At 48.9% G+C, this 27,387-nt stretch overlaps 1 protein-coding gene across 1 annotated transcript; it reads left to right on the top strand.

The window, feature by feature from the left end:
• The first annotated feature begins 1,546 nt into the window (after positions 1 to 1,546).
• Positions 1,547 to 25,756, top strand: NUCB2 (nucleobindin 2). Its single transcript, XM_083164603.1, has 13 exons — positions 1,547 to 1,703; positions 9,147 to 9,290; positions 9,982 to 10,089; positions 13,008 to 13,134; positions 13,922 to 14,025; positions 14,399 to 14,584; positions 15,495 to 15,585; positions 17,201 to 17,259; positions 18,262 to 18,354; positions 19,225 to 19,314; positions 19,568 to 19,738; positions 21,873 to 21,954; positions 25,453 to 25,756. Exons 1-13 carry the CDS (start codon positions 1,632 to 1,634, stop codon positions 25,545 to 25,547), a joined length of 1,422 nt encoding a protein of 473 aa, XP_083020729.1. The 5' UTR covers positions 1,547 to 1,631; the 3' UTR covers positions 25,548 to 25,756.
• Positions 25,757 to 27,387: the final 1,631 nt, after the last annotated feature.

The raw sequence follows: 27,387 nt of genomic DNA, 5'->3' as shown, positions 1-27,387 counted from the left end.
ACCACACTATATGAAGTTATATATGGCATACACTGGACCCTATTTTACATAGGAATTTAATATTGAATACAAGGCTTACAATGTAAAATCGTGTCGGTCGCGTCGGTCGCATCGCATGCCATTATAATGGCATGCGATGGACCTGATTTTACATTTGTCGGGAAAGCTTAAAAAAAAGCCAGAAATCGGGTCGGTGGGGTCCCATCGCATACCTTAACTTAAGGTATGCGATGGGACCCGATGGGCGCCGTGCTAGGAAACAAGTACCGATTTTTTTATTTTAATTTAGACACTTTTTAAATAAAGGGCTGGTTTATGTGCCTAATGGTGGCCATACGCTATATGCGCTCCCACAGGCATCGCATAGTACAAAAAGTATGCGCTGCACATACTTTTTGTACTGCTTTCGGATCGCATCGCACACACATTGCATGCATGCCGTGCGATGCGATCTAGCCCATAATGTATGCGATTCCCGCAGCGTGTATGGGCACCTTTGGTGCCTGCAACATTTTGACACGGCACTGAGATGGTGTATGCATACATGTACATGCACCCGAGATCCTCCATAGGATCGCATGTTGCATACGCTCCCACAATCGGGCTGCAGCTTGTTGCAATGGCAATGTGAAAGGGCGCAAAATGTATGGTTTGCAGGAGGGCGCCGGACACCCTAGCACCGGCCCTGCATTAAGGTAGGTTACATAGGGGCACATTTATTACAATATTACCACCCAGGATCGCATTGTAAATCATGCGATCATATCGGGGCAATGTATCATTTTAATGTATATATCGCAGGGAGCCCGTCCCTGCGAAGCCTTAACCCGGAAGCCGGGGAGTCAGCGCATGCGCGGTTATGCGCTGACCCCCGACGATCCCTCTTACCGCACTGCCCTGCTCGGCAGTACGATGTGTAGCCATAGGCTACAATGGGCTATCGCCATATCAGAATGGCGATAGCCCAGGGGTGCGATGCCGGGCTGCCCGATGTTGATACATCGGGCAGCTTCGCATCCCCCATAGAAACCTATGGGGGATGCAGCCGGCGGCGCTGCGGTCCCCCTATGATACATTTAGGGGATACTTAATATTTGTGGCTAAACCCCGAAAACGTTTAGCCGCAAATATGGTTTGATAAATGGGCCCCATAGACCCTGAGGCAGTCAGGAGGTGACATGAAGGTAGGTTACATAGACCCTGGGGCAGTCAGGTGACATGAAGGTAGGTTACATAGACCCTGGGGCAGTCAGGTGACATGGAGGTAGGTTACATAGACCCTGGGGCAGTCAGGTGACATGGAGCAGTCAGGTGACATGGAGGTAGGTTACATAGACCATGGGGTAGTCAGGGGGCTTGGGATAAAGATGGATAACCCACGTGTATGTGTGACAGGGGAGGGATGCCGCGGTCCGGTTGCCAGGTAACGACGACCAGCCGCAGCCACGTATCTCGGCCCCTGAAACTCTGGCGCCGCCCTAATTGAGCAGCCAATAAGGAGACACCGCGCCGAGATAACAGCGAGCGACGACGACGAATCAGGAGTCTTCGCCTGGAGCTCGTTCCCTCGGTAACCAGCTCTGCCCTGTCCTAGGGGCGTCTCCTTCCAAGATGTGGGCGGTGTCTGGGATATGGTCGGGTCAGGGTTCCAGAGCCCGGAACAGAGCGGCGGAGACCGCGGCCGCACCGGCAGGATGGGGAGGGTGAGTGTGCTCCGGCGGCTGCATGGCTGTACACTGTCCGCTTATCTGTGCCATCAGTTATCTGTACAGTGTCTGCTTATCTGTACTGCTCTGACGTAGGATGATGTCACACTGTTTTGTATTACTGTATACACACACACACACACACATACATACATGTGCATATATACACACACACGCTTTACAGTACTCATTCTGTATGTTTTACATGTACTCTAAAGTTTATATTTATCTATCTATATCAGGGTTGCCTACTTTTTAAAAATGATTTCAGGGAGAAAAGTAAAGCCAGGGGGCGGGCCTTATATCACCAGGGGGCGGGCCTTGCATCGCCACGGGGCCCATACAGTTTTTTTTTTATATTTTGACAGGCCATTAATGACACAGTATACATGATAACAACACACTGAGCAAAATGATATAAAACCATCAATGGTTCCAGAGCCCTTGCCCTTGAATCCTATATAAGTTTATTACAGGGATTTATTACACAGCCCATTGAGCCAGGGAATGCACATACTGTAGCCAACCCCCCCTACCTACAGCAGTATGGCAATTATCACTGTGACAGCCCACAAATGCATGGTTTTTACCCCCCTTCTCACCACCCTCCCAGACTTCCTGTCAGTCACTCTGAATATCTCGCAGTAACAGCCACCATTGTGTCAGTGGTACCAGCCACCTTCAACAGCCTGGGAGTACACACTCCATGCACACTATCCTCAGCTCAGGTCAGTCTGGTGCCTGAGGTAGATTGTAAAGAGGACCATCTACCTTGTGTGTCTGTGAAGCAGCTGCTGTACGATGTAAGCTGGTTCCACAGCAGGCGAGAAGCGGCTGAGTGAGGAAAGGGTTCCCGTGCGGGTGCACCCTTTCTCTCTGCATCTAGCTAGCTACCTCTTTGCTTCCGCGCAAGCGGCGTCATCGCGTTGGCCGTGTCATTGCGCCCAGGATACATTCTCGAGGATGCCGGCAACTCTATGATGCTGCGTCATCATCGCGTGTGCGCAGTACACATCGCATATGCGAAAGGGCAGCTGCGGGAGAAAGGGGCCCTCTTCCGGGAGTCCGTGAGATGACCCAGGATTCCGGGAGTCTCACGGACATTCCGGGAGAGTCGGCAGCCCTGATCTATATTTACATACCCAATGCTGTACACTATATTCTACATACAGTATGTATGACTCGCTGTACAGTGTATATGCTCTCTCAGAAGATGCACATACACAGTGTTGTGTGTGTATATATCATTACATACTGCATACTATGGTGGTGATTCGGACCCTCTCCTAGCGGGCCGAATTAGTCCTCGGGAAATAGTGCGCATGTGCAAACCCCCTGTGCACACACGCCGGGGCAGGGGGCACGTCGATGCCGGTTTGGGGCAGGCAGCTGATGTGACGTCAGTGCCTGCCCTGAGTCTGGCCATCTCCGACCAGGATAGCAGTCAGTTTAGACTGACTTTTATCTGCGAAGGGCAAAGCGACCATCGAATGAGTGCTCTCCTGTGCGGCCGCAGGCGAGTAGATGGGTAAGTGCACACGACCACTCGCATACTAATGCAGAGTCTTGCGTCTGGTGACATTTACCTCCCCGTTAGGCACCGAATATAAGCTGCCTGGCGAACAGGTCTGAATCAGGCCTATGTCCCTTTTGACAGAATGCGGCATAATATAAGGTGTGCCCAAATAAAAAGGAGACTTTAGCTGTAGCAGTGTTGTATCTAATCGCTTTGGGTTCATGTGTTTGCCGATAGATGGCGCAACGGTTTCCCAGTTGCATGATGGATTCCTCCAGATCAGCGCAAAATCCAATTTCTTTGCGCAGAAGGCGAGCGTGCTATCAGACATTTATCGCAGGATGAAGACGGTGTACGGAGAGTAGTGTCTCGCATTAGGCACCATATTCCGGTGGTACTAATTCTGACAAATGAGATCCTTCACAGCTGAAATAATGACAGGGTTGGTGACTCGGAATATGGTGCACTGTGGGAGACACTGCTCATTGCATGCTCGTTGCCAGGGGTACATGCTTTTTGCCAGGAGTACATGCTCGTTGCCAAAGTGGATTACCCCCTCCTCCTCTTCCCTCCCTCCCCACCGTTACCATGCATGGTAATGGCAACAGCTGGGCAGAGTGCTGGACAACCCACCAGCTGTACCAGAGCAGATTCACGGCTATTTTAAGACTTGCTGCGGCTCGCGAGCCAATCAGGAGCTACTACTGCCGCTCCTGATTGCCTGCCAAACTGCAGCCTCCAATTGTTTCACGAGCTGGCTTGAGTTTTGGAATAGCCACGGACCTACTCCGATGCAGCCAGGTGGGTTGACCACCACTCTGCCTGGCTGTTGCCTTTACTGCAAGTGTACCACTCTGCCTAGACGCAGGGTGCACCTTGTAAATCTGGACCCGCAGGAAGCAGAATCTGGTCGCCATGGCGACCTGGCCCCTGTGATAGCGATCATCGCTGTCCATACACGCTGGGCATAGTTGCCCAGTGTGTATGGACCTTTAGTTTGTCTGAGCAGCTGCACAGTGTGGGTGTGTTTATATCTTGTCAACATTGATTATATTGTAATGTCGTCATGTTCATGATGTCGACGCTAACCATTTTGAAGTGTAGACTGTATACTTATTGCTAACCCCAAAATATTCCTATATGATTATTCACATTGGGATCCAGTTTAATCTAAATGACCGTGAAGTCATCGCTCCCTAGAAGACCGTAGACACAAGAGCTTGCAGTCCATCGCGTGTTATCACTGCGCATCTACCTGTAATGAAGAACTGATGCGTAAATGAGCAGCACTGAATCCCACTTGTGACTACTATCTGTAATCGGCTCATTGTCACTGTCACCCAGCAGGCTCTCAGTTACAGCGGGTGACGTAACCAGCGTTCTAGGTACAAATCCAATATCCTCTTTCCTTGGCAACAGGAGGATTCGTGGTGCTTCAGTTTGGAGGAGTCATGTTGACCTTTTATTCTGATAGCAGCTTAGTGTCCTGATTAGCAAATGTGCAGCATCCCTGACGTCCATGCGGGATGACTCCACAGCTCCATTTATTGGGCCTAATAATAGAGTATGATGTAGGCCTAATCTTATTTACTGCTCCTGTGGGGTTCAGCTGTATAGTTACACTGCACCGAGTGCCGGCTCCAGATAATATATAGTTATACTGCAGCGAGTGCCGGCTCCAGATTCTGTATAGTTATACTGTACCGAGTGCCGGCTCAGGATGCTGTATAGTTATACTGTACCAAGTGCCGGCTCAGGGTGCTGTATATTTATACTGTGCCGAGTGCCGGCTCAGGATGCTGTATAGTTATACAGTACCGAGTGCCTGCTCAGGATGCTGTATAGTTATACAGTACCGAGTGCCTGCTCAGGATGCTGTATAGTTATACAGTACCGAGTGCCTGCTCAGGGTGTTGTATATTTATACTGTACCGAGTGCCTGCTCAGGATGCTGTATAGTTATACTGCACTGAGTGCTGGCTCCAGATACTATATCGTTATACTGCACCGAGTGCTGGCTCCAGATACTATATCGTTATACTGCACCGAGTGCCAGTTTCAGATACTATATCGTTATACTGCACCGAGTGCCAGTTTCAGATACTATATCGTTATACTGCACCGAGTGCTGGCTCCAGATACTATATCGTTATACTGCACCGAGTGCTGGCTCCAGATACTATATCGTTATACTGCACCGAGTGCCAGTTTCAGATACTATATCGTTATACTGCACCGAGTGCCAGTTTCAGATACTGTATTGTTATACTGCACCGAGTGCCGGCTCCAGATACTATATCGTTATACTGCACCGAGTGCCAGTTTCAGATACTGTATTGTTATACTGCACCGAGTGCCGGCTCCAGATACTATATAGTTATGCTGCACCAAGTTTGGTGCAATATAGCTAATGTCTGTGAAAGTAAGATAATATTTGTTGTTGTAGCTTTCGGACCGTGGCATAATGCAAAGAATGTTGCAACCATTCTTTTAATTGTGCGCCCCAGGGCACTTCACACCCCCTGACCCCTGCAAGTGCCAGACTGCTGGAAGGAGGTATGTGGTGAAGTTGTATGATTGGGCTGCTGGGGCCTGATGATTAGGTGCATCTAAGTCAGTCTTTTACCACTATTGGGGGTTTTCTGTCCCCCCTCAGGGTCCAAACAATCTGGTTTGTTCTGCACTGCAAGTTATTCCCTCATAACTGGTTTTCCTACCTCTGATAGAGATAATTACCGTGCTTTATTTGCAGATAAATATTTGTTCCTTTTGGGATCTTTACTAAAACTAACTGGCTGCAACCCAACACGGATGTGATCTGTCCCCAGATTATCTAGGATTACGTTCTATTCCTCTGTGCTTTGTCAGGGGAATACTCTGGTCACGTCAGGCACAATGGGATAAAGGTCCAATTCAGAACTGCTCGCTGGACTGCGTGTGTTCAGAGCCCCCCCCCAGAACGTGTTCTTTTGTGCAGTGCTGCAAACAGATGTGTAATGGTACACATCCATACGCAAGGGGCTGCACAGAGGAGAATACATACCATGGTTACTTGCCATCAAATTATTTCTCCTCTCTGGCGGCTTCTAGGTTTTAAGCAAAATTAGGGCGAGTGCCAACATCAAGCGTCCGCTCCTAGCAGGCAAAGGAACGCCTGCGTTCGTCCGGCCAACATTGGGGATCCACCCCGGCACATGTCTGAGGAACACTCTTGCACTGGCCATGTGGGAAGACTTTTATGTTGGTTTAAAAGTACCTTACACAGTTTGGGGGTCACCTAAGGCTAACTCCAGCTGATTATGAATCAGACGCAGCTGTGTGTGTGTGTGTGTGTGTGTGTGTGTGTGTGTGTGTGTAGCCGTCCTCCTCATGGTATGCGGTGTGTTCCTCTTGTGCATACTACTGTCACATGGTCATGTGAATTACTTTTGTTGTCCTATCTGCTTGAACCTGGTCATTCCCTTCTGTCCTTTACTAATGTTTTTTTACCATTAGAACTGCAGCTCGTAGTTCCTCACAGATATAAAGATACGATGCAGATGCACTAAACACAGAATAATAAACAAAGCTAGTAAATATGAGATGATTAGCATCATTCTGCTTGGAACGGTGGGACCGTATACGGGCGGCTCGGGTTTTTTTTTTATCTGCGCATGCGTAGCTTTCGCTATGCGCATGTGCGGCGACCTCACACCACTCACGGACGGGTCTCTCCGCGCGAAAAAACCTGTCCGCAAGAGTGCGATCATTGTCGGCGGCATGGGGGCGTTTTTATGGGAGCGGCCGGAATAATGAGGAAAACTGGGCGTACATGGGGGTGTGCACCAAAAATTTACGGTGCTACAACCGCTCGATCGGCGAACGCACCGTGCGTTTTGAGCCAAAAACAGGCGTACGCCAAAGATAGCTCCAGACCACCCCTAGAGATACTGCATGAGAGCGGACGCCTGGGTCTGCTAATTAACGCTGATTACTACACCTGAATGTAATAAGCAATGCTGCAGCCTATTAAGTGAAAACCATGATTTCACTACCTGCAAGCCACACACAGCACTCAAACACATTGGAAGCTTATCTTTCTACACTTCTCTACATGTAAAGGTTGGTTTCATTTTAGGTAAGATTCATTCTAAGACCTGCTTGTCAAGGAAGTTATTTTATAACCATCTACACCCATTCAGAAAGTGTTTTTGTATACTTTAAAAAGCAGCATACTCAATTCACAGAAGTCGACATGTGTCAACTTTTTCACTGTAACACCAACATAACTTTATTTAAAAGTAAAACCAATGTGGGGACACATAGATAGTGATTAAAATGCCACATTAGAACATAATAAATATACTTGTAATGAGGGTTAAAATGTTGTTTTATTAGGGTTTATTAAGGTAGACAATTGAGTTAATAGAAAACAATTATTGAATAACCGTTAGAATAATTAATTGTCTTAATTATAGTTGAAAGGGAAGATTTGCAGTGCCATATATGTGAAGGGTATGCCACCGTGCACGGACGTACGCTCACTCTCACGATCGGTGACACACGCTGAGTTTTCCATTGAAAAAAAGTGAGATCCGTCCATGCACTGTGGCGTACGCTCCCATATACGGAAGATGTCGGTGTGAAAACGGACGAGACCCGTCCGTATACGGTGGCGTACGCTCTGTTGTACGCCAGTTAACGGTGTCTAAGAGGAGACCCATCCGTATACAGTGGCGTACGCTCAAGTGTACGCCACTCCCCATTGTCGGTGTTTGTGACCGTCCGTATGCGGCTGTTCAGTGGGCGGACTTACGCTCACCATCCGCGTAGGGAAACGTACGGTGAAACGGACCGTACGTACGTTTCACCGACCTAACCAGAATAAGGCCCTAAATATATTGTCTCACCAACTGCAAGCAGGTGACCTCAACACTCTAAGGCAGGGGTTCCCAATCTTTTTCTAATCACGGCACCCTAGAGTATCAGAATTTTTCCAAGGCACCCCATGGCCAAAAAAATATATATCAAATGAAGTAGATTGTGTTTATATATGTGCTTCTTAGGTTCAGTTATGTGGTAAAGGGCAGGATTTGGTTCTGATTGTAGACATTTTATGATTGGCAGCCACCAGCACTGGTTTTGTCCAGAAATAATTGATCATAAATAATTTGAACTGGTCCTAGACGACCAACCCGAGGCACCCCTGCAAGTGTCCCGAGGCACCCCAGGGAGCCTAGGCGCACAGTTTGGGAACCACTGCTCTAAGGGCCCCTTACACTTGTGAGATTTGACCCAATTCAGGTGTATTGAGTCAATTTATCTGACAAAATCTGATGCGCCTGTCTGACAAAATCTTATGTGCCTGATGTGTAGGACACAATCCACAATCCTGTGCCATTGGGTATAACCAAGATATTGTTAGATTGATCCTCCTGCACATAGGATAAATCTTGAGTCAATCGGGTCCAATATGTTGAACAAGTGTAAGGGAGCCAAGGTTCAAACCTAGGGCTTAGGACCCACCAGATGAGGTCACCTGGTCATGGTTGGTGGACCCTGCTCTTGTCCTGTTGCAGGGTTTATTATAATTATTCGGATTGGCCGTGTAGCGTACTTGTAGTGCACTGTGTATCTGCACTTTCTCCTTGTGTGTTTTTTTCTGTAAACTCCAGAGACTGTTGTGCATGACAAGTCCCTCAGATGAACACAATCCACGTGCTACAAACAAGCATTCCACGTGCCAAAGACACGTTTCTTTCCCATGCTTGTGTTTGGACTGAACAACAACTGAACCTCTTGACCATGTCTGCATACTTTTTATGTATTCTGATGATTAGCTGATTAGATGTTTGCAGTAACGAGCAGGTGCAGATGTATACCTAACAGAGTGGCAATTAAATGAAGGTTTTTACAGTGATTTTTATCTCTCTGTCTCTCTCCAGGTACGAAGGTGGAACACGCAGGTCATCCATACGAGTCTTCTGCTAACGTATATCCTGTCCTCCGCTAGCGCTGTACCTATAGACATAGATAAGACCAAGATTACAGCGGAAGCCACTGAGGAGGGGCAAAAACCACAATCTTCAGTACGTATAATTCCTAATTCTATTCCAATGACCCCCCCTCTTCTGTGTGGATTTCGCCGTCCATCATGTACAGTAATCATATTAACATATGACCTTTTACGTTTAGACCATGTTCATGTCGACCTTAAACTTGGTTTGTCCTTCCAGCCAATGTATGTCTACCATTTTCAGGTGTCAGCCTAGTCACTGTCAACCCACTATAAAGTATCCCTCCTCCTTTTATTTCTGTCCCCTTCTATGGGCGGGATGTATTAATATACATCGCCGCCCTTCGTCTGACAGCCGCCGCGGTGCTGCCGCATATGTCTTAACATATGCGGCTAGCATCGGGTTGCGGTGAAGGAGACCCCCGCGATACCTGTGATGTGGTGTGCGGGGGTCTCCGTCACATCCCGGCGGCTGCCAGCGTCCCCCTGCGTCTCCTCCTCCCCCCTGCAGCCGGATGTCCTCCCGGCTGTGCCACCTGCTGGGGGAGGAGGAGATCAAAGGAGGACGGGAGGGGGGGGCACGCGGACGGCGGGCGGCGATAGAAGCCCATAGGCTTCTATAGGGCCACCCAGCTTTAAACCTAATTGTCCCTATATTGCAGGGTGACATGTGACCAGTTAGTTGGCCTCTCTGCGTGTGTCTGTCCCTTGTTGCGCACCCTGATGCCATGTAGATAAATATACAGGTATCTGTCTTCTGACAGGACACAGGACTTTACTATGACCGATATCTCCGGGAGGTGGTGGAAGCGCTGGAAACCGACCAACATTTCCGAGAGAAGATTCAGGCCGCGGATATTGAGGACATCAAGGTACGGGTCACACTGTACAGATGAATACAGGTTTTATCTTCTCATATATGTAAACACCCCAAATTCCTGTAATGTGCGTGGTGGAAAGTGTTCTCCGGTATCCCCGTGATTTCAGGAAGCCAGTTCCTATTTTATTACTTAATGGTTAATCAGGTATTTAGGGAGAAAATTACGATCTCTGTATATGGAGGTGAGTGAGGAGAAAAGGACGATCTCTGTATATGGCAGTGAGTGTTGGGCGTGATGAGGAGAAAAGGACAATCTCGGTATATGGCAGTGAGCGAGGGGCGTGATGAGGAGAAAAGGGCAATCTCTGTATATGGTGATGAGGAGAAAAGGCAGATCCCTGTATACGGCGGTGAGTGAGGGGCGTGATGAGAAAAGGATGATCCCTGTATATGGCGGTGAGTGAGGGGCGTGATGAGGAGAAAAGGACGATCTCTGTACATGGCGGTGAGTGAGGAGCGTGAGGAGGAGAAAAGGACAATCTCTGTATATGGCAGTGAGCGAGTGGGGTGATGAGGAGAAAAGGCCGATCTCTGTATATGGCAGTGAGCGAGGGGCGTGATGAGGAGAAAAGGACGATCTCTGTATATGACAGTGAGCGAGGGGTGTGATGAGGAGAAAAGGACAATCTCTGTATATGGCAGTGAGCGAGAGGCGTGATGAGGAGAAAAGGACGATCTCTGTATATGGCAGTGAGTGTTGGGCGTGATGAGGAGAAAAGGCCAATCTCTGTATATGACAGTGAGCGAGGGGTGTGATGAGGAGAAAAGGACGATCTCTGTATATGGCAGTGAGCGAGAGGCGTGATGAGGAGAAAAGGACGATCTCTGTATATGACAGTGAGCGAGGGGTGTGATGAGGAGAAAAGGACGATCTCTGTATATGACAGTGAGCGAGGGGTGTGATGAGGAGAAAAGGACGATCTCTGTATATGGCAGTGAGCGAGAGGCGTGATGAGGAGAAAAGGACAATCTCAGTATATGGCGGTGAGTAAGGGGCGTGATGAGGAGAAAAGGGCGATCTCTGTATATGGTGATGAGGAGAAAAGGCAGATCCCTGTATACGGCGGTGAGTGAGGGGCGTGATGAGAAAAGGATGATCCCTGTATATGGCAGTGAGCGAGGGGCGTGATGAGGAGAAAAGGACGATCTCGGAATATGGCAGTGAGCGAGGGGCGTGATGAGGAGAAAAGGCCAATCTCTGTATATGGCAGTGAGCGAGAGGCGTGATGAGGAGAAAAGGACGATCTCGGAATATGGCAGGGAGCGAGGGGCGTGATGAGGAGAAAAGGACGATCTCTGTATATGGCAGGGAGCGAGGGGCGTGATGAGGAGAAAAGGACGATCTCTGTATATGGCAGTGAGCGAGGGGCGTGATGAGGAGAAAAGGACGATCTCTGTATATGGCAGTGAGCGAGGGGCGTGATGAGGAGAAAAGGACGATCTCTGTATATGGCAGTGAGCGAGGGGCGCGATGAGGAGAAAAGGGGGAGGTTAGGATCCAGAGACCCACATATATTGGTTAAGAGCACTCATTACTCGCTGAGGCCGATAATGTGTAAGTACATGAAATATAATGTATAAAACATTTTTTCAGTCATTATGATCTGTGTATCGGATGTTCTCTGACTGCCTTTCATTATTTTGTAGGAAACTCTATTTCTGTACATAATAGGTGTTTTACCTGTAAATGTTCTGATGTCCTATGTATCGGTATTTGTGCAGAACTGATTTTCCTATAGGTAATGGGTGTTGTTCGCCTAGAAGTGTGATTATAATGGGCGTTGTCTGTAACTATCTGGGATCATTCTCTGTTTATCACATCTGTATTACTGCGCAGTTTATGTTGTGTGTGTGTGTGTGTAGCGCTCTGGGATTATTCTGTTTATCACATCTGTATTACTGCGCAGTTTATGTTGTGTGTGTGTGTGTAGCGCTCTGGGATTATTCTGTTTATCACATCTGTATTACTGCGCAGTTTATGTTGTGTGTGTGTGTGTGTAGCGCTCTGGGATTATTCTCTGTTTATCACATCTGTATTACTGCGCCGTTTATGTTGTGTGTAGCGCTCTGGGATCATTCTCTGTTTATCACATCTGTATTACTGCGCAGTTTATGTTGTGTGTAACGCTCTGGGATCATTCTCTGTTTATCACATCTGTATTACTGCACAGTTTATGTTGTGTATAATGCTCTGGGATCATTCTCTGTTTATCACATCTGTATTACTGCGCCGTTTATGTTGTGTGTAGCGCTCTGGGATCATTCTCTGTTTATCACATCTGTATTACTGCGCAGTTTATGTTGTGTGTAGCGCTCTGGGATTATTCTCTGTTTATCACATCTGTATTACTGCGCAGTTTACGTTGTGTGTGTGTGTGTGTGTGTGTGTGTGTGTAGCGCTCTGGGATTATTCTCTGTTTATCACATCTGTATTACTGCGCAGTTTATGTTGTGTGTGTGTGTGCGTGTGTGTGTAGCGCTCTGGGATTATTCTCTGTTTATCACATCTGTATTACTGCGCAGTTTATGTTGTGTGTGTGTGTGTGTGTGTGTGTGTAGCGCTCTGGGATTATTCTCTGTTTATCACATCTGTATTACTGTGCAGTTTATGTTGTGTGTGTGTGTGTGTGTGTGTGTGTGTGTAGCGCTCTGGGATTATTCTATGTTTATCACATCTGTATTACTGCGCAGTTTATGTTGTGTGTAGCGCTCTGGGATTATTCTCTGTTTATCACATCTGTATTACTGCGCAGTTTATGTTGTGTGTAGCGCTCTGGGATTATTCTCTATGTAAAGGGTGTCGATTACGTGTAAATGTCTGTGATTTATCATGTACGTATCCGGCGTTGTGTACCTGTAACTCTGTGTTCTCTGTATATAATGATTGCTGGTTGCCTGTAACCTCTGCAGAACGGGAAGATCAGTAAGGAGTTGGACCTGGTTGGGCACCATATTCGCACCCGCCTGGATGAGCTGAAGAGGCAGGAGGTGGCACGGCTGCGGATGCTAATTAAGGCAAAACTCAGCGCTCCTGATGGTGAGACCCTCTTATTAATTGTTTCTGGAGAACCGTACGAGCAGCGCTCCTGATGGTGAGACCCTCTTATTAATCTGGAGAACCGTACGAGCCCTGTGCTCGCGCACTGTATTATAACCTTTCATCGTGGATGCATAAAATGATGACAATACATTGTGCTTGATCCGTTTAGGATTTGCGTGTGATGCCAGGAATGTTACTGTGGAATTACATCGCCCCTCATTTTAGTTTGCAGCCTTACAGGGGTGTGTTAAAATGCACAGTTTACCCGACATGGCCAAACTGTGTCGCTCCAGCTGTTGTGAAACTAAACATCCCAGCATGCCTTGCCATAGCATTCCCTATTAGCAAAACTGTGGCAAGGCATGATGGGATTTGTAGTTTCACAACAGCTGGAGGGCCTGGTTTAGGCGGTAACTAATTGATTTGTGCTGCTTCAGGGACATCAGACATATCTGAATTACCCCCTGTGACTGCAGGCTTGTGTGTGTGTGTGTGTGTGTGTGTGTTTGTGTGTTTGTGTGTGCGCGGCACATGCTGGTTATTGTGTCTGTTCCTCTGGTTCATCGTAGAAGTTTTCCTATTGGCTAATGTTAATGCGTAAGGATGTGATTCGTTGCTAATTGCACCTTGTAAATAATTCCCTCACCTGGCTCCTATATCCTGCCCTGGAGCCACGTGAGATGTGGGGTGTCATACAAGGGTTTCTGTCAGTTTAGGGTTAATGGGGGGCATATAAAGGTTTATCTCGTGACCGTTTATCGATGTTTTCCTGTGATCTCCCCAGGCGCTGGCATAGACCGCCGGTTACTGCTAAAACAGTTCAACCATCTCAACCATATGAACCCCGATTCGTTTGAACCCCAGGACCTGGACATGCTGATCAAAGCGGTGAGAGCGCCCCGCAGGTCTGGTCACACGTTTTGTGCAATGTAACATTTGTAAGGACGCAAAGGGGCCGCGTTTGTGTGATGCGTATATCTGCACCTGCCTCATGCCAAGTTCCTGGTGCAGGAGGCCCATCCTTGTCCATACGCATGTCCCAGAATCGTATGGAGCATTAGATACATTCCCGTGACCATCAATCGCCTAGTTCACAAACCGATCCAGCCAATATGCAAAAATGAGTAAAGTCACTCCCTTACATGGGCTGTTTGCGCCCATGAACGAAGATCCAGCCAAATCCGAATGAGCCCCTGTGTACGCGCGGCTCGCAGACTCCCTCTACTGGCAGATTTAGTGCAATACACTTTGTTACCCGCAGGCAACAAAAGACTTGGAAAACTACGACAAGGAACGCCACGATGAGTTCAAACACTATGAAATGCTGAAGGAACACGAGAGAAGAGAGTACCTGAAGGGTCTGGATGAGGAGAAGAGGAAAGAGGAGGAGGCCAAATATGAAGAGATGAGGAAAAAGCACAAAGAGCATCCGAAAATCAACCACCCCGTGAGTATCCGAGCTTCAGTATGATGGCATATTACAGCCACAATTGTAGGTGGTGACCTTTAATTCCTGAGTTTCGTCAGGCAGGATTTACAGCAGGTGGTGACTGACTCCGCCCCCCCCCCCCCCCCCCACACACACACATCCCCATTCCCAGTGCTGGCAGTCTTCTGCTTCAGTACACAAACCTAATCCTGTCCAGGAGAAGATACCTTATGTAACGGTCTTCTAACTATGGCTGTAGTCACCTGTGCAATATTATGTGCTGACACGAGTCTGCGCTCTGCTTCCAGGGATCCCTCTCCATTCTGGTTCTAATGTTCCGTACATGTATGATTCGCCCACCAGCGATGAACGGCAGGAACAGTTATTGGACCTTATTCTGGTTGACTCGCAAAGCTGCAAAACTCCCCCCACCCCCCGCCACGCCGATTTCGAATGCTTTTGCAAGTGTTCGCAGATCTAAGACACCTCTGTGGTGTCTTAGATCTTCGGGTGCCCTGTACGGGAAGCTGGCATCAGCTGCCGCCCCCTGCTGGGCATTCCCATGGGCGCATCCCTTAGCCCCCGACCGCATTGTTAGGTGCAAACAGGGCGACGAACAAGCATTTTGTTGCGTCCACTCGCACCAAGCGGCTGCACATGCGCATAAATGTATATATGCGCAGTCGCTCACCATCGCTCCCCTGCACGAACACTCGGGAGCATGAGGACCAGTATAAGATCCATTATGTGAAATATTTTTGTGTTCATTGCAGATACAATAAAATTTACATTTCTTTTAAGAGCCGGAGTAATGAAGATGTTATCAATACATACATAGGGTTGAATTATGCAATGTTCTGCAGTCTCGCTGTAGCAATGCCCTGCAGAGCTCTGAAAGTAAAGTGCATTTCACACTGGTAACTTCTAGGGCAGCCAGGATCAGCTGAAGGAAGTGTGGGAGGAGACCGATGGGCTGGACCCCACGGATTTTGACCCAAAGACCTTCTTTAAGCTGCACGGTAAGTAACGTGATCCCTGTAATCCACTCTGACATAAAGGCGGTGTTCCGTGGGATGATGCAGGAAGGAGAACAGGACTGGGCTGGCTGAAGTCCAGAACCTGCAGATTATTATGCATGATGCAGGGTGTGGATGGGTGACGCTCTCCTTGGAGTCTTGGCAGTAAATGAGGCACCGTCAGGAGATCTCCGGGCTGATAAGCAGAATGCGGTGTGATCCTTATGTGGGGAGGGTCTCAGTGTGATAGAGAGGGGTTAGTAATGTTAGACCCCTCTCGGACGAGATACAAGCTTAGATTTATAATGGATCACTCAGTTACCTGATGAGCTGTCGGGAAGATGACCTCGTCCACACCTAAGAAGCTGCAGTTAGATCAGTGGTCAGGGAACTCGGGCCTCATTACCCCCACACGGTGCATGTTTTGCAGGTCTCCTCACAGAATCACAAGTGAAATAACTAACTCCACCTGCGGACCTTATAAAATGTGTCTGTGAGTAATTAGTACACCTGTGCACCTGCTGGGTTATCAGCCAAACATGCACTGTGTGGGGTAATGACGACCGAGTTCCCTGACCACTGAGTTAGACGATCCGTCTGCTCTGTAACTGTAGGTCCCGGTTATATGCGTCACGTGAGGGAAATGGTATGGACAACTCACTGACCCCTTGTCATTTGCAGGGTACGTGTCAGCGTAAAGCAGGCATGGCCAAACTGTTGCCCTCCAGCTGTTGTGAAACTACACATCCCAGCATGCCTTTCATTTAGTGGCAGCTCTTACCGTTTTGGAGGAGGAGGGCTGCCGCAATGTGGGCCCTCCCCGCCCTCCGCTGCCGCCTTCACACGCCCCGGCCGCCGGTCTCCTGCACGGGGCCAGCGCATGTGCAGTAAACTCATACATATAGTGCATGCGCTGGCCCAGCCCACGGAGGCTTAATCAGGTTCCCGGGTCCGGCGCATGTGTAGTATGGTCCGCGGTACTTCGCATGCGCAGAACCCGTTTTGGTGGCTGTCACACGTTTGCGCACAGATAGGCATCCCAGAGGGAGGTAATACCTCCCAATGGGACTGCCTTGAGTGAATGGCAGGTCAGACTTCCAATAGGAAGTCACTGCCAGTCACATTGAAACCAGAACAGTCTCACAGACCGCATCTGGCTTCACTTTAGGCAGAGACAGTGGCGGGTTTTACCTGTGGGGGGGGGGGGTGTGTGCTGCAGCCCATAGGTAAATACCGCCACTGCTTGCAATAATTTTAGCATTCCCTAATAGCAAAACTGTGGCAAGGCATGATGGGACTTGTAGTTTCACAGCATCTGGAGGGCCACAGCTTGACTACTGCATGTCGGCTCAGTGTAATGTGCTTCCCCTACATCCGTAACCCCAACGGGTCATGTTTTCAGGGGTTTTGACAATGGAAACAGAAAAGTTAATTACTAACTCTACAAAGTGGAGGAATTAGAAAGTGCATGAATAAAGATATCCAGAGAACATGACCTATTGGGGGGGGGGGGGGTGTTGCTCTGTATAATTCAGTGCTGCCGCAGATACAGAATCACAGAGACAGTCCTGTATTATTTCCCAGTACCATGTCATATTTTTCATTGCACACTTTACAGATACTAACGGAGACGGCTTTATTGATGAGCAGGAGTTAGAGGCTCTATTTACTAAGGAGGTAAGAAAACGGCTGATCGTCCACTATGTAACCGTGTTTTCTGGCCTTGCTGTGATCCATCGTGTCACATGTATGATTGACGGGTGATATCGCACCAGCAATTAGTACGTGTATGAATGACGTGTGATGTCGCACCTGGATTTAGGAGGTTATTCTGGTTCACTCGGCAAGGAAAATTCCATCTCAAATGGACAAAACCATGTGCACTGCAGGGGGGCAGATGTAACAGGTGCAGATAGAATTAGATTTGGGTGAGTTATTTTGTTTCTGTGCAGGGAAAATACTGACTGCTTTATTTTTACACTGCAATATAGATCTCACTTCGAATTTAAAACCCCACCCAAATCTAATTCTCTGCACATTTTACATCTGCCCCCCTGCAGTGCACATGGTTTTGTCCATTTGAGAAGGAATTTGCCTTTGCGAGTGAACCAGAATAAGGGCCTTAGTACGTGTATGATTGACTGGTAGTCTCACACCTGGACTTAGGCCTTTATTCAGATCTGATCGCAGTACAATTTTGTTTGGAAAATGGGCACTGCAGGTGGGGCAGATGTAACAGGTACAGAGAGAGTTAGATTTGTGTGAGTTATGTTTCTGTGCAGGGTAAATACTGGCTGCATTATTTTTACACTGCAATTTAGATTTCCGTTTCAACACACCCCACCCAAATTGAACACTCTCTGCACATGTTACATCTGCCCCACCTGCAGTGCACATGGTTTTGCCCATTTTACACACAAATTTGTACTGCGATCAGATCTGAATAAGGGCCTTAGTATGTGTATGAATGACTGGTAGTATCACACCTGGACTTAGTACATGTATGAATGACGGGTGATATCACACTTAGTACGTGTGTGACTGGCTACTGATATCGGCCACTGAATAGTTATGTGTGAATGATACAATTAGATCTGTTTAATCCTTTTGATCAGAACGTGTCTATAAAACCTTTGTGACTAAAATTTGGGCAGAATTAATGTTGCCGATTTCCTTCAGCTGGAGAAAGTTTATGACCCCAAAAATGAGGAGGACGATATGGTGGAGATGGAGGAAGAAAGGTTGCGGATGAGGGAGCACGTTATGAATGAGGTAACGTCATCAACCAACCACTGACTGGAGGGTTTTCCTTCCTTCGAGCCTAGACCAATGTCTACGCATTGGTGCCTATGTCACCGGAAACACCTCTCCATCCATTGGCTGCCCGGATCTGCGCCTCTTCTGTAGCAGTAGATTAGTTCTAGTTATTTTATTACCTTTTATCCATGAGCCCCACAGGGAATCTATAGCACCGCACATATAGGAGAGAACATTCATCTGTATGTACAAACTGATGCGCTGTCACAACCTTACGTAGAGGGGGATTCAACACCGCTCAGTTAGCCCAATGGAACGACCCACACACACACATCCCCCAATGCAGAATCCACTCTGTACCACGAGAGGCGATGTTTCTGTCTCCTCACATGCATCTGCTAGCAGGAGAATTCATCCCATCGTCACCGACTATCAAATGATCAGAAGAAACGGACTTTTATTTCCTCCACAAAGCGACGAAGATGGGGCGGGTGCTGACGTCATGTGCTATCAGCCCGCCTGCGTTCCCATGGGGACACCCATAAAACGCTGGGTATTCCCATGGACGAGCCCCATCCTGCCGCTCTCCAGCCCTGCAGCGAATGGCCCAGCGAGTGTGTAATTCGCCAAAGCTGTTTGTTGCCTGGGTCTGCCGTCTGAATGGTGTTGAATTAGGCCCATAAGTACATCACTTTGTGGCCAAAACTGGGGGCAGAGGTCCCTGCACTCAAAAGGTCCCATATATAGAGGGATTAATAATAATCTTTGCTGGTGTCATAGAAGGGGAATGGCGTGGTTGCCCGATGCTTCTATCTGGCGCAGAACGGTTGTTTACAATCGACTGCGTATTCTCCGCTAACTTCCTGTGTCCGCTGTCTCCCACAGGTGGATGTGAACAAGGATCGTTTGATAAACCTGGAAGAGTTCATGAGAGCGGCACAGAAAAGTGAATTCTTGGAGCCAGAGGGCTGGGAGGTAATCAGTCTGACATTGATATAAGGCATATGGGAAGGATTGATCAGGTGGGCAGGTTATGCAGCATACTACATTACTGTAATGTTCTCTGAGCCCTGTGGTCTCTGTGCGCATAGATGAATGTTGTGTGCACCAGGGATACCTGGAATAAGCAGGTGTACATGCAGTATACACAGCCCTATATACACCTCCACCTGCATGTCTCCTGTGTACTCGCACATTAATGTCTTCTCTCCCATACACGTGACGGCAGACCCTGGACGAGCAGCAGCTGTACACAGAGGAGGAGCTGCAGGAGTTTGAGAAACAAATTTCTCAGACAGAAGATGAACTGAACAAGAAGAAGCAGGAACTGTACAGACAGCAAGAGGAGCTCCAGAAGCAGCATGACTACATCCAGGCCCAGAAACAAGAACTGCAGCAGGTATGCACCCCCAACCATTGTGTGGAACCATAGCTGTATTCTCTGTCATATATTGCTGCTAGCTGGGCGGGAGACTGGCTGCTGCGAGGTAGAGGGCGAGGGAGGCTGGCTGCTGCGGGGCAGTGGTGAGAGAGGGAGACTGGCTGCTGCGGGGTAGAGGGCGAGGGAGACTGGCTGCTGCGGCGTAGAGGGCGAGGGAGACTGGCTGCTGCGGGGCAGTGGTGAGAGAGGGAGACTGGCTGCTGCGGGGTAGAGGGCGAGGGAGACTGGCTGCTGCGGGGTAGAGGGCGAGGGAGGCTGGCTGCTGCGGGGTAGAGGGAGGCTGGCTGCTGCGGGGTAGAGGGCGAGGGAGGCTGGCTGCTGCGGGGTAGTGGTGAGAGAGGGAGACTGGCTGCTGCGGGGTAGAGGGCGAGGGAGACTGGCTGCTGCAGGGCAGTGGTGAGAGAGGGAGACTGGCTGCTGCGGGGTAGAGGGCGAGGGAGACTGGCTGCTGCGGGGCAGTGGTGAGAGGGGGAGACTGGCTGCTGTGGGGTAGAGGGCGAGGGAGACTGGCTGCTGCGGGGTAGAGGGCGAGGGAGACTGGCTGCTGCAGGGTAGAGGGCGAGGGAGGCTGGCTGCTGCGGGGTAGAGGGCGAGGGAGGCTGGCTGCTGCGGGGTAGAGGGCGAGGGAGGCTGGCTGCTGCGGGGTAGAGGGCGAGGGAGACTGGCTGCTGCGGGGTAGTGGTGAGAGAGGGAGACTGGCTGCTGCGGGGTAGAGGGCGAGGGAGACTGGCTGCTGCAGGGCAGTGGTGAGAGAGGGAGGCTGGCTGCTGCGGGGTAGAGGGCGAGGGAGACTGGCTGCTGCGGGGTAGAGGGCGAGGGAGACTGGCTGCTGCGGGGTAGAGGGCGAGGGAGACTGGCTGCTGCGGCGTAGAGGGCGAGGGAGACTGGCTGCTGCGGCGTAGAGGGCGAGGGAGACTGGCTGCTGCGGGGCAGTGGTGAGAGAGGGAGACTGGCTGCTGCGGGCTAGAGGGTGAGGGAGACTGGCTGCTGCGGGGTAGAGGGCGAGGGAGGCTGGCTGCTGCGGGGCAGAGGGCGAGGGAGACTGGCTGCTGCGGGGTAGAGGGCGAGGGAGACTGGCTGCTGCGGGGTAGAGGGCGAGGGAGACTGGCTGCTGTGGCGTAGAGGGCGAGGGAGACTGGCTGCTGCGGGGCAGTGGTGAGAGAGGGAGACTGGCTGCTGCGGGCTAGAGGGCGAGGGAGACTGGCTGCTGCGGGGTAGTGGTGAGAGAGGGAGACTGGCTGCTGCAGGGTAGAGGGCGAGGGAGACTGGCTGCTGCGGGGTAGTGGTGAGAGAGGGAGACTGGCTGCTGCGGGGTAGTGGGCGAGGGAGGCTGGCTGCTGTGGGGTAGAGGGTGATGGAGGCTGGCTGCTGCGGGGCAGTGGTGAGAGTGGGAGACTGGCTGCTGCGGGGTAGAGGGCGAGGGAGGCTGGCTGATGCGGAGTAGAGGGCGAGGGAGACTGGCTGCGGCAGGGCAGTGGTGAGAGGGAGACTGGCTGCTGCAGGGTAGAGGGTGAGGGAGACTGGCTGCTGCGGGGCAGTGCTGAGAGAGGGAGACTGGCTGCTGCGGGGTAGAGGGCAAGGGAGGCTGGCTGCTGCGGGGTAGAGGGCGAGGGAGACTGGCTGCTGCGGGGCAGTGGTGAGAGAGGGAAGCTGGCTGCTGCGGGGCAGTGGTGAGAGAGGGAGACTGGCTGCTGCAGGGCAGTGGGGAGGGAAGCTGGCTCCTATGGGGCAGCAGGGAGGGAGACTGGATGGCAAACTGGCCATTGCAGGGCAGCGGAGAGGGGGACTGGCTGCTACAGGGAGAATTAGCCGCCAGTAGTGGTTGCTGGGACTGGCAGCATCTGGGAGTCTAGTTCATTCCTGCCTTTGTCAGACAATTCCCGTAGCTGCATCCCAGCGCTACAAGCATCTTCTGCTTAGTGCCTGTGCTTGTTGGGTAAGGTTGTGACCGTAGTGGCTTTTAGGACACCTATAGGCTGTAATCCACCATAGTTGACAAAGTGTTCTTCTCCCTGCTCATTAAGATCCCGGTCATGATTGAGGGAATACTAATAAATCACACATAATAATAATAATTCTTCTATACTTTCAGGTCGTACAACAGATGGAACAAAAGAAAATATATCAGTCAAATGCCCCCTTAGTTCCAGACACAAGTTCTCTGTACCAGCCAGGTAATGCCCATCAGCCTTAAGCCAGCGTTTCCTGCCAGCCCACAAGGCATGTTGGCAACCTTTTTTGCTTTTTCAGGACTTAGCTCTCGAATGAGACGTGATCGCTGGGCTGCTAATCTTAGGAGCCAGCGATCAGGGAAACTCCTCCCCCGCCAGACTGCCTGTATGCTCACCTGAAGATCCATTCGCATTCCGTCACCATCGAGTGATCACACACACATCTCACACACACACACACACACACCCTCCCCCCTTTGTCTGCAGACTTAATCGGCGGCTGCAATGAAAGTGGGGAACGGGGATGGAGCTGTCAGCGGCTCTCCCTGTAAACGGCTGGGTCGAGAAGTCACAGCCCAGCGATGAGGTCTGAATCGGACCCATACTTAGGGCCTATTACTGTGAGCCTACAAGGGTTTTTAGGAAGAGAGACCTCATTTCTAAAATTAATAATATAATATAAATATATATAAGGTTATGCACCTTGGGAGACATAACCAGTGTGAGGTATAATCTAAGCAGGCGGCATTGGGTAAATCAGAATTAGAAGAGAATCTAGGAGTCCAAACTGACAACAAACCGGCGTGTAGCGCTCAGTGTCACGTAGCAGCTAATACGGCCAATAGGATACTAGCAGGTATAAGAAGGGGTATGGAGACTAGGGACTAAGCCAGGGCTGGGCAACACCGGCCCTCCAGATGTTAGTGAACTACACATCCCAGGATGCTTTGCATTAGTTTTGCTATGTGGCCATGCTGAAACTGATGCAAGGCATACTGGGATGTGTAGTTCATCAACATCTGGAGGGTCGGTGTTGCCCTGCCCTGGACTAAGCCATGGTGAGACCCCCATCTAAAATTTGGAGTGCAATTCTGGGCCCCGCACTGCAAAAAGGACATCATAGCTGCAGAAAGTCCAGAGAAGAGCAACCAAGCTAATAATACGGTTGGAGAACCAATTAGACAAATTGGGATTGTTTACGCTGGAAAAGAGCCGTTTAATGGGAGACATGCTAACCTGTATAAATATATCAGGGGCCAATATAAGGAACTGTCAGGCACCCTCTTTCCTCTGAAGGAGGACTGTAGGACACGTGGGCATGAGTTTAGACTAGAGGAGAGAAGATTTCGTACCCTTAGACGGAAGAACTTTTTTACAGTCAGTTAAATTGTGGAACTCTCTTCATGGCGAGGTGGTGTCGGCAGATGGCGAGGTGGTGTCGGCAGATGGCGAGGTGGTGTTGGCATACACAGTAAATACGTTTAAAATACAAATTAAACCAAAGTACACAATTCATAAAGTAAGTAGGTTTTATTTACATAGCGCACTTTCGCCAGCAGGATACAAGGCGATTAGAGACATCAATAACAGTGCACATAATACAGAGGTAGTACAGCGATAGACACCAATAACAGTGCACATAATACAGAGGTAGTACAGCGATAGACACCAATAACAGTGCACATAATACAGAGGTAGTACAGCGATAGACATCAATAACAGTGCACATAATACAGAGGTAGTACAGCGATAGACCTCAATAACAGTGCACATAATACAGAGGTAGTACAGCGATAGACACCAATAACAGTGCACATAATACAGAGGTAGTACAGCGATAGACACCAATAACAGTGCACATAATACAGAGGTAGTACAGCGATAGACATCAATAACAGTGCACATAATACAGAGGTAGTACAGCGATAGACCTCAATAACAGTGCACATAATACAGAGGTAGTACAGCGATAGACATCAATAACAGTGCACATAATACAGAGGTAGTACAGCGATAGACCTCAATAACAGTGCACATAATACAGAGGTAGTACAGCGATAGACACCAATAACTGCACATAATACAGAGGTAGTACAGCGATAGACATCAATAACAGTGCGCATAATACAGAGGTAGTACAGCGATAGACATCAATAACAGGGCACATAATACAGAGGTAGTACAGCGATAGACATCAATAACAGTGCACATAATACAGAGGTAGTACAGCGATAGACACCAATAACTGCACATAATACAGAGGTAGTACAGCGATAGACATCAATAACAGTGCGCATAATACAGAGGTAGTACAGCGATAGACATCAATAACAGTGCGCATAATACAGAGGTAGTACAGCGATAGACATCAATAACAGGGCACATAATACAGAGGTAGTACAGCGATAGACACCAATAACAGTGCACATAATACAGAGGTAGTACAGCGATAGACATCAATAACAGTGCACATAATACAGAGGTAGTACAGCGATAGACCTCAATAACAGTGCACATAATACAGAGGTAGTACAGCGATAGACATCAATAACAGTGCACATAATACAGAGGTAGTACAGCGATAGACACCAATAACTGCACATAATACAGAGGTAGTACAGCGATAGACATCAATAACAGTGCGCATAATACAGAGGTAGTACAGCGATAGACATCAATAACAGTGCACATAATACAGAGGTAGTACAGCTATAGACAAGTCACAGAGACATAATACAGAGGTAGTACAGCGATAGACATCAATAACAGGGCACATAATACAGAGGTAGTACAGCTATAGACAAGTCACAGAGACATAATACAGAGGTAGTACAGCGATAGACATCAATAACAGTGCACATAATACAGAGGTAGTACAGCTATAGACAAGTCACAGAGACCTAAATGAACATCTTGAGAGCACAGTAGTCCTAATGCAGGGTTGGTGCAGCATTTTGGATAAGAACTTCCATGGGTTCTGCATTACACCCTAACAAGGTACCAGGTGAGGCAGCCATCTTGGGCGCGCTGCGTAGGATTACCCTGGGTGCAATAGGGTACTCCTAGAAGAAACTACACAAAATGGGTGATTTCAGTGTAGAATAGGGTCCCAATAAGACAGCCAGGAACATACCCTCTAACTAAAGGTTCAACTTGATGGACGCAAGGCTTTTTTCAGCCTAAACTACCTATATAACAATGGGCCAGATGTATCAAGCTTCAAAAAGTGATAAATAACTGCTGTGTTACAGGCTGTGTTGGATAAATGACAGTTAGGAGCTGGCTGTTTATCACCCTCCACTTTGTCACTTTTTGAAGCTTGATACATCTGGCCCTATGTATATAGGCCCTTATTCAGATCTGATCGCAGTACAAATTTGTTCTCAAAATGGGCAAAACCATGTGCACTGCAGATGGGGCAGATGTAATGTGCAGAGAGTTAGATTTGAGTGTGTTATTTTGTTTCTGTGCAGGGTAAATACTGGCTGCTTATTTTTACACTGCAATTTAGATTTCAATTTCAACACACCCCACCCAAATCTAACTCTCTCTGCGCAAGTTACATCTGCCCCACCTGCAGTGCACATGGTTTTGACCATTTTGAGAACAAATTTGTACTGCGATCAGATCTATGGGCCCCTCTGCATGTAATGACGGTATGTGTTGGATACTATTACTCTGGATGGGCGGATACGTTCTCTTCTTTTTCTCTCTTTACAGCTGGCGACAAAGTAGCCCACTTGGCACCTCCCGAAGTCGGTCAACCTCTGCCCCCAGGACACATGCCGGACGCTGCGGTGCCACACAGCCCGTAAACGCCATTAAACTGCCAGTAGACGGTTCGACCATAAACTGACGTAACGTCCAATTCTAAACACTACTGAAGGATCTGTCTACAAACTGTTACTCCCCAGCCGGAGCCTCCCACATTCCTGGGTGTACCGCTAATGTTTGCCTACAGCCCGTGTCCTAGTCTGTTGTACCCGGGACCAACCTGAAGAATAAAACAAGACTATTTTCCGTGTATAGTTTCTAAGAGATGTCGCACATTGTATCACCGTGTAGTCGGGGTGGGAATAAAAGTATTTGGTCATGAGATATATATATATATTAGCGTTACCTGGACGACCCGTACAGGAACCGGCGTGGGGGAATTCTCACGAAACGGTCTGCTGCAGATGGCTGGTCAGTTATATACCGCTGCGTTCTTATACACTGTTGCTCAAGTCCTGCTGAATCACCCCACTCCATGCTATGGCTGCAGCTGTTCCCCACACCAAGGGCCTAATTCAGTCTGCAGATGGGCAAAACCATGCTGCGCTGCAGGTGGGGCAGATGTAACAGGCACAGAGAGATTAGATTTGGGTGGGGTGTGCTCAAACTGAAATCCTAAATTGCAGTGTAAGAATCATGCAGTCAGTCTTTATCCTGCACAGAAACAAAATAACTCCCCCAAATCTAACTCTCTCTGCACATGTTACATCTGCCCTGCCTGCAGCGCAGCATGGTTTTTCCCATCTGCTAAAATTGCAGCCTTGTTACCGGCCTGAATCAGACCCCAAGTTTCGGAGCGCTTAATCTGCAACTTCATACGTTTGTAAAACCAATTTCGGTGCAGTTAGTGTCGCAGACCAGCGTCTCTAGTATGGGTGGTAGCAACAGATCGACAATATTCCGGTTGACAACATGGACCGTGCTCGACACACACATCGTTAAATATTTTTGGACAAATCTTGTATGTGACACCATCATTATAAACACGTACTGTCCACACTTCAGGATAGGATAGGGTTACTCGCTCGTCACATGTAGGGACCCCAATCCTGGGACTGGCCTCCCTAATTAAAAATAAAACGCTCCCACCCAGACTTACATCTGGGAGCAGGAGAGCCGGGGTTGCAGTGGTGGCTGTGCAGCATAGCTGGAGACGCGGTCAGCCTGGCAGCGTCTGTGCGTGTGCTCAGACGCTGGCCAGCATTACACTGTTCATGCGCAGTCTAATTCCGGAATTGGCCACCCTTGTCACAGGTTACTATCCCAATTGATGTGGACAGTAACTCACGAAAATGTTCATAAAATGTTTAAAAAAAAAACAAGAGCGTGTTGACCATTGTCATGTCAGCCTTTTAAAAATGTCGATGATATGGTTTAAAATTGTTGACCAATACATTGCCAATCTATCATCTGGTACCCCTCTAGTACACTGCGTGGCGTTTTGCTGCATCTCAGATGTGCGTAAGACACAAACTGTAAAGAAAAATACGGTACGCTGCTCCTCTGTGGAGCCGATGTCAGAAAAATACGGTACGTTGCTCCTCTGTGGAGCCGGTGTCAGAAAAATACGGTACGTTGCTCCTCTGTGGAGCCGATGTCAGAAAAATCTGGTACGTTGCTCCTCTGTGGAGCCGATGTCAGATAAATACGGTACGCTGCTCCTCTGTGGAGCCGATGTCAGAAAAATACGGTACGCTGCTCCTCTGTGGAGCTGATGTCAGATAAATACGGTACGCTGCTCCTCTGTGGAGCTGATGTCAGAAAAATACCGTACGTTGCTCCTCTGTGGAGCTGATGTCAGAAAAATATGGTACGTTGCTCCTCTGTGGAGCCGACGTCAGAAAAATATGGTACGCTGCTCCTCTGTGGAGCTGATGTCAG

This window comes from Crinia signifera, chromosome 11 (assembly GCF_055691185.1).
Source record: "Crinia signifera chromosome 11, ASM5569118v1, whole genome shotgun sequence".
Classification (NCBI taxonomy): Eukaryota; Metazoa; Chordata; class Amphibia; order Anura; family Myobatrachidae; genus Crinia; species Crinia signifera.
The sequence above is the reverse complement of the archived record's forward strand: the minus strand, read 5'-3'. Positions and strand labels throughout refer to the sequence as shown.

Coding starts and splice junctions, on each gene's coding strand:
- NUCB2 (XM_083164603.1), top strand. CDS start 1,632: ATGGTCGGGTCAGGGTTCCAGAGCCCGGAACAGAGCGGCGGAGACCGC. Junction 14,585..15,494: donor ATCCGAAAATCAACCACCCC/GTGAGTATCCGA, acceptor GGTAACTTCTAG/GGCAGCCAGGATCAGCTGAA. Junction 19,315..19,567: donor TGGAGCCAGAGGGCTGGGAG/GTAATCAGTCTG, acceptor ACGTGACGGCAG/ACCCTGGACGAGCAGCAGCT.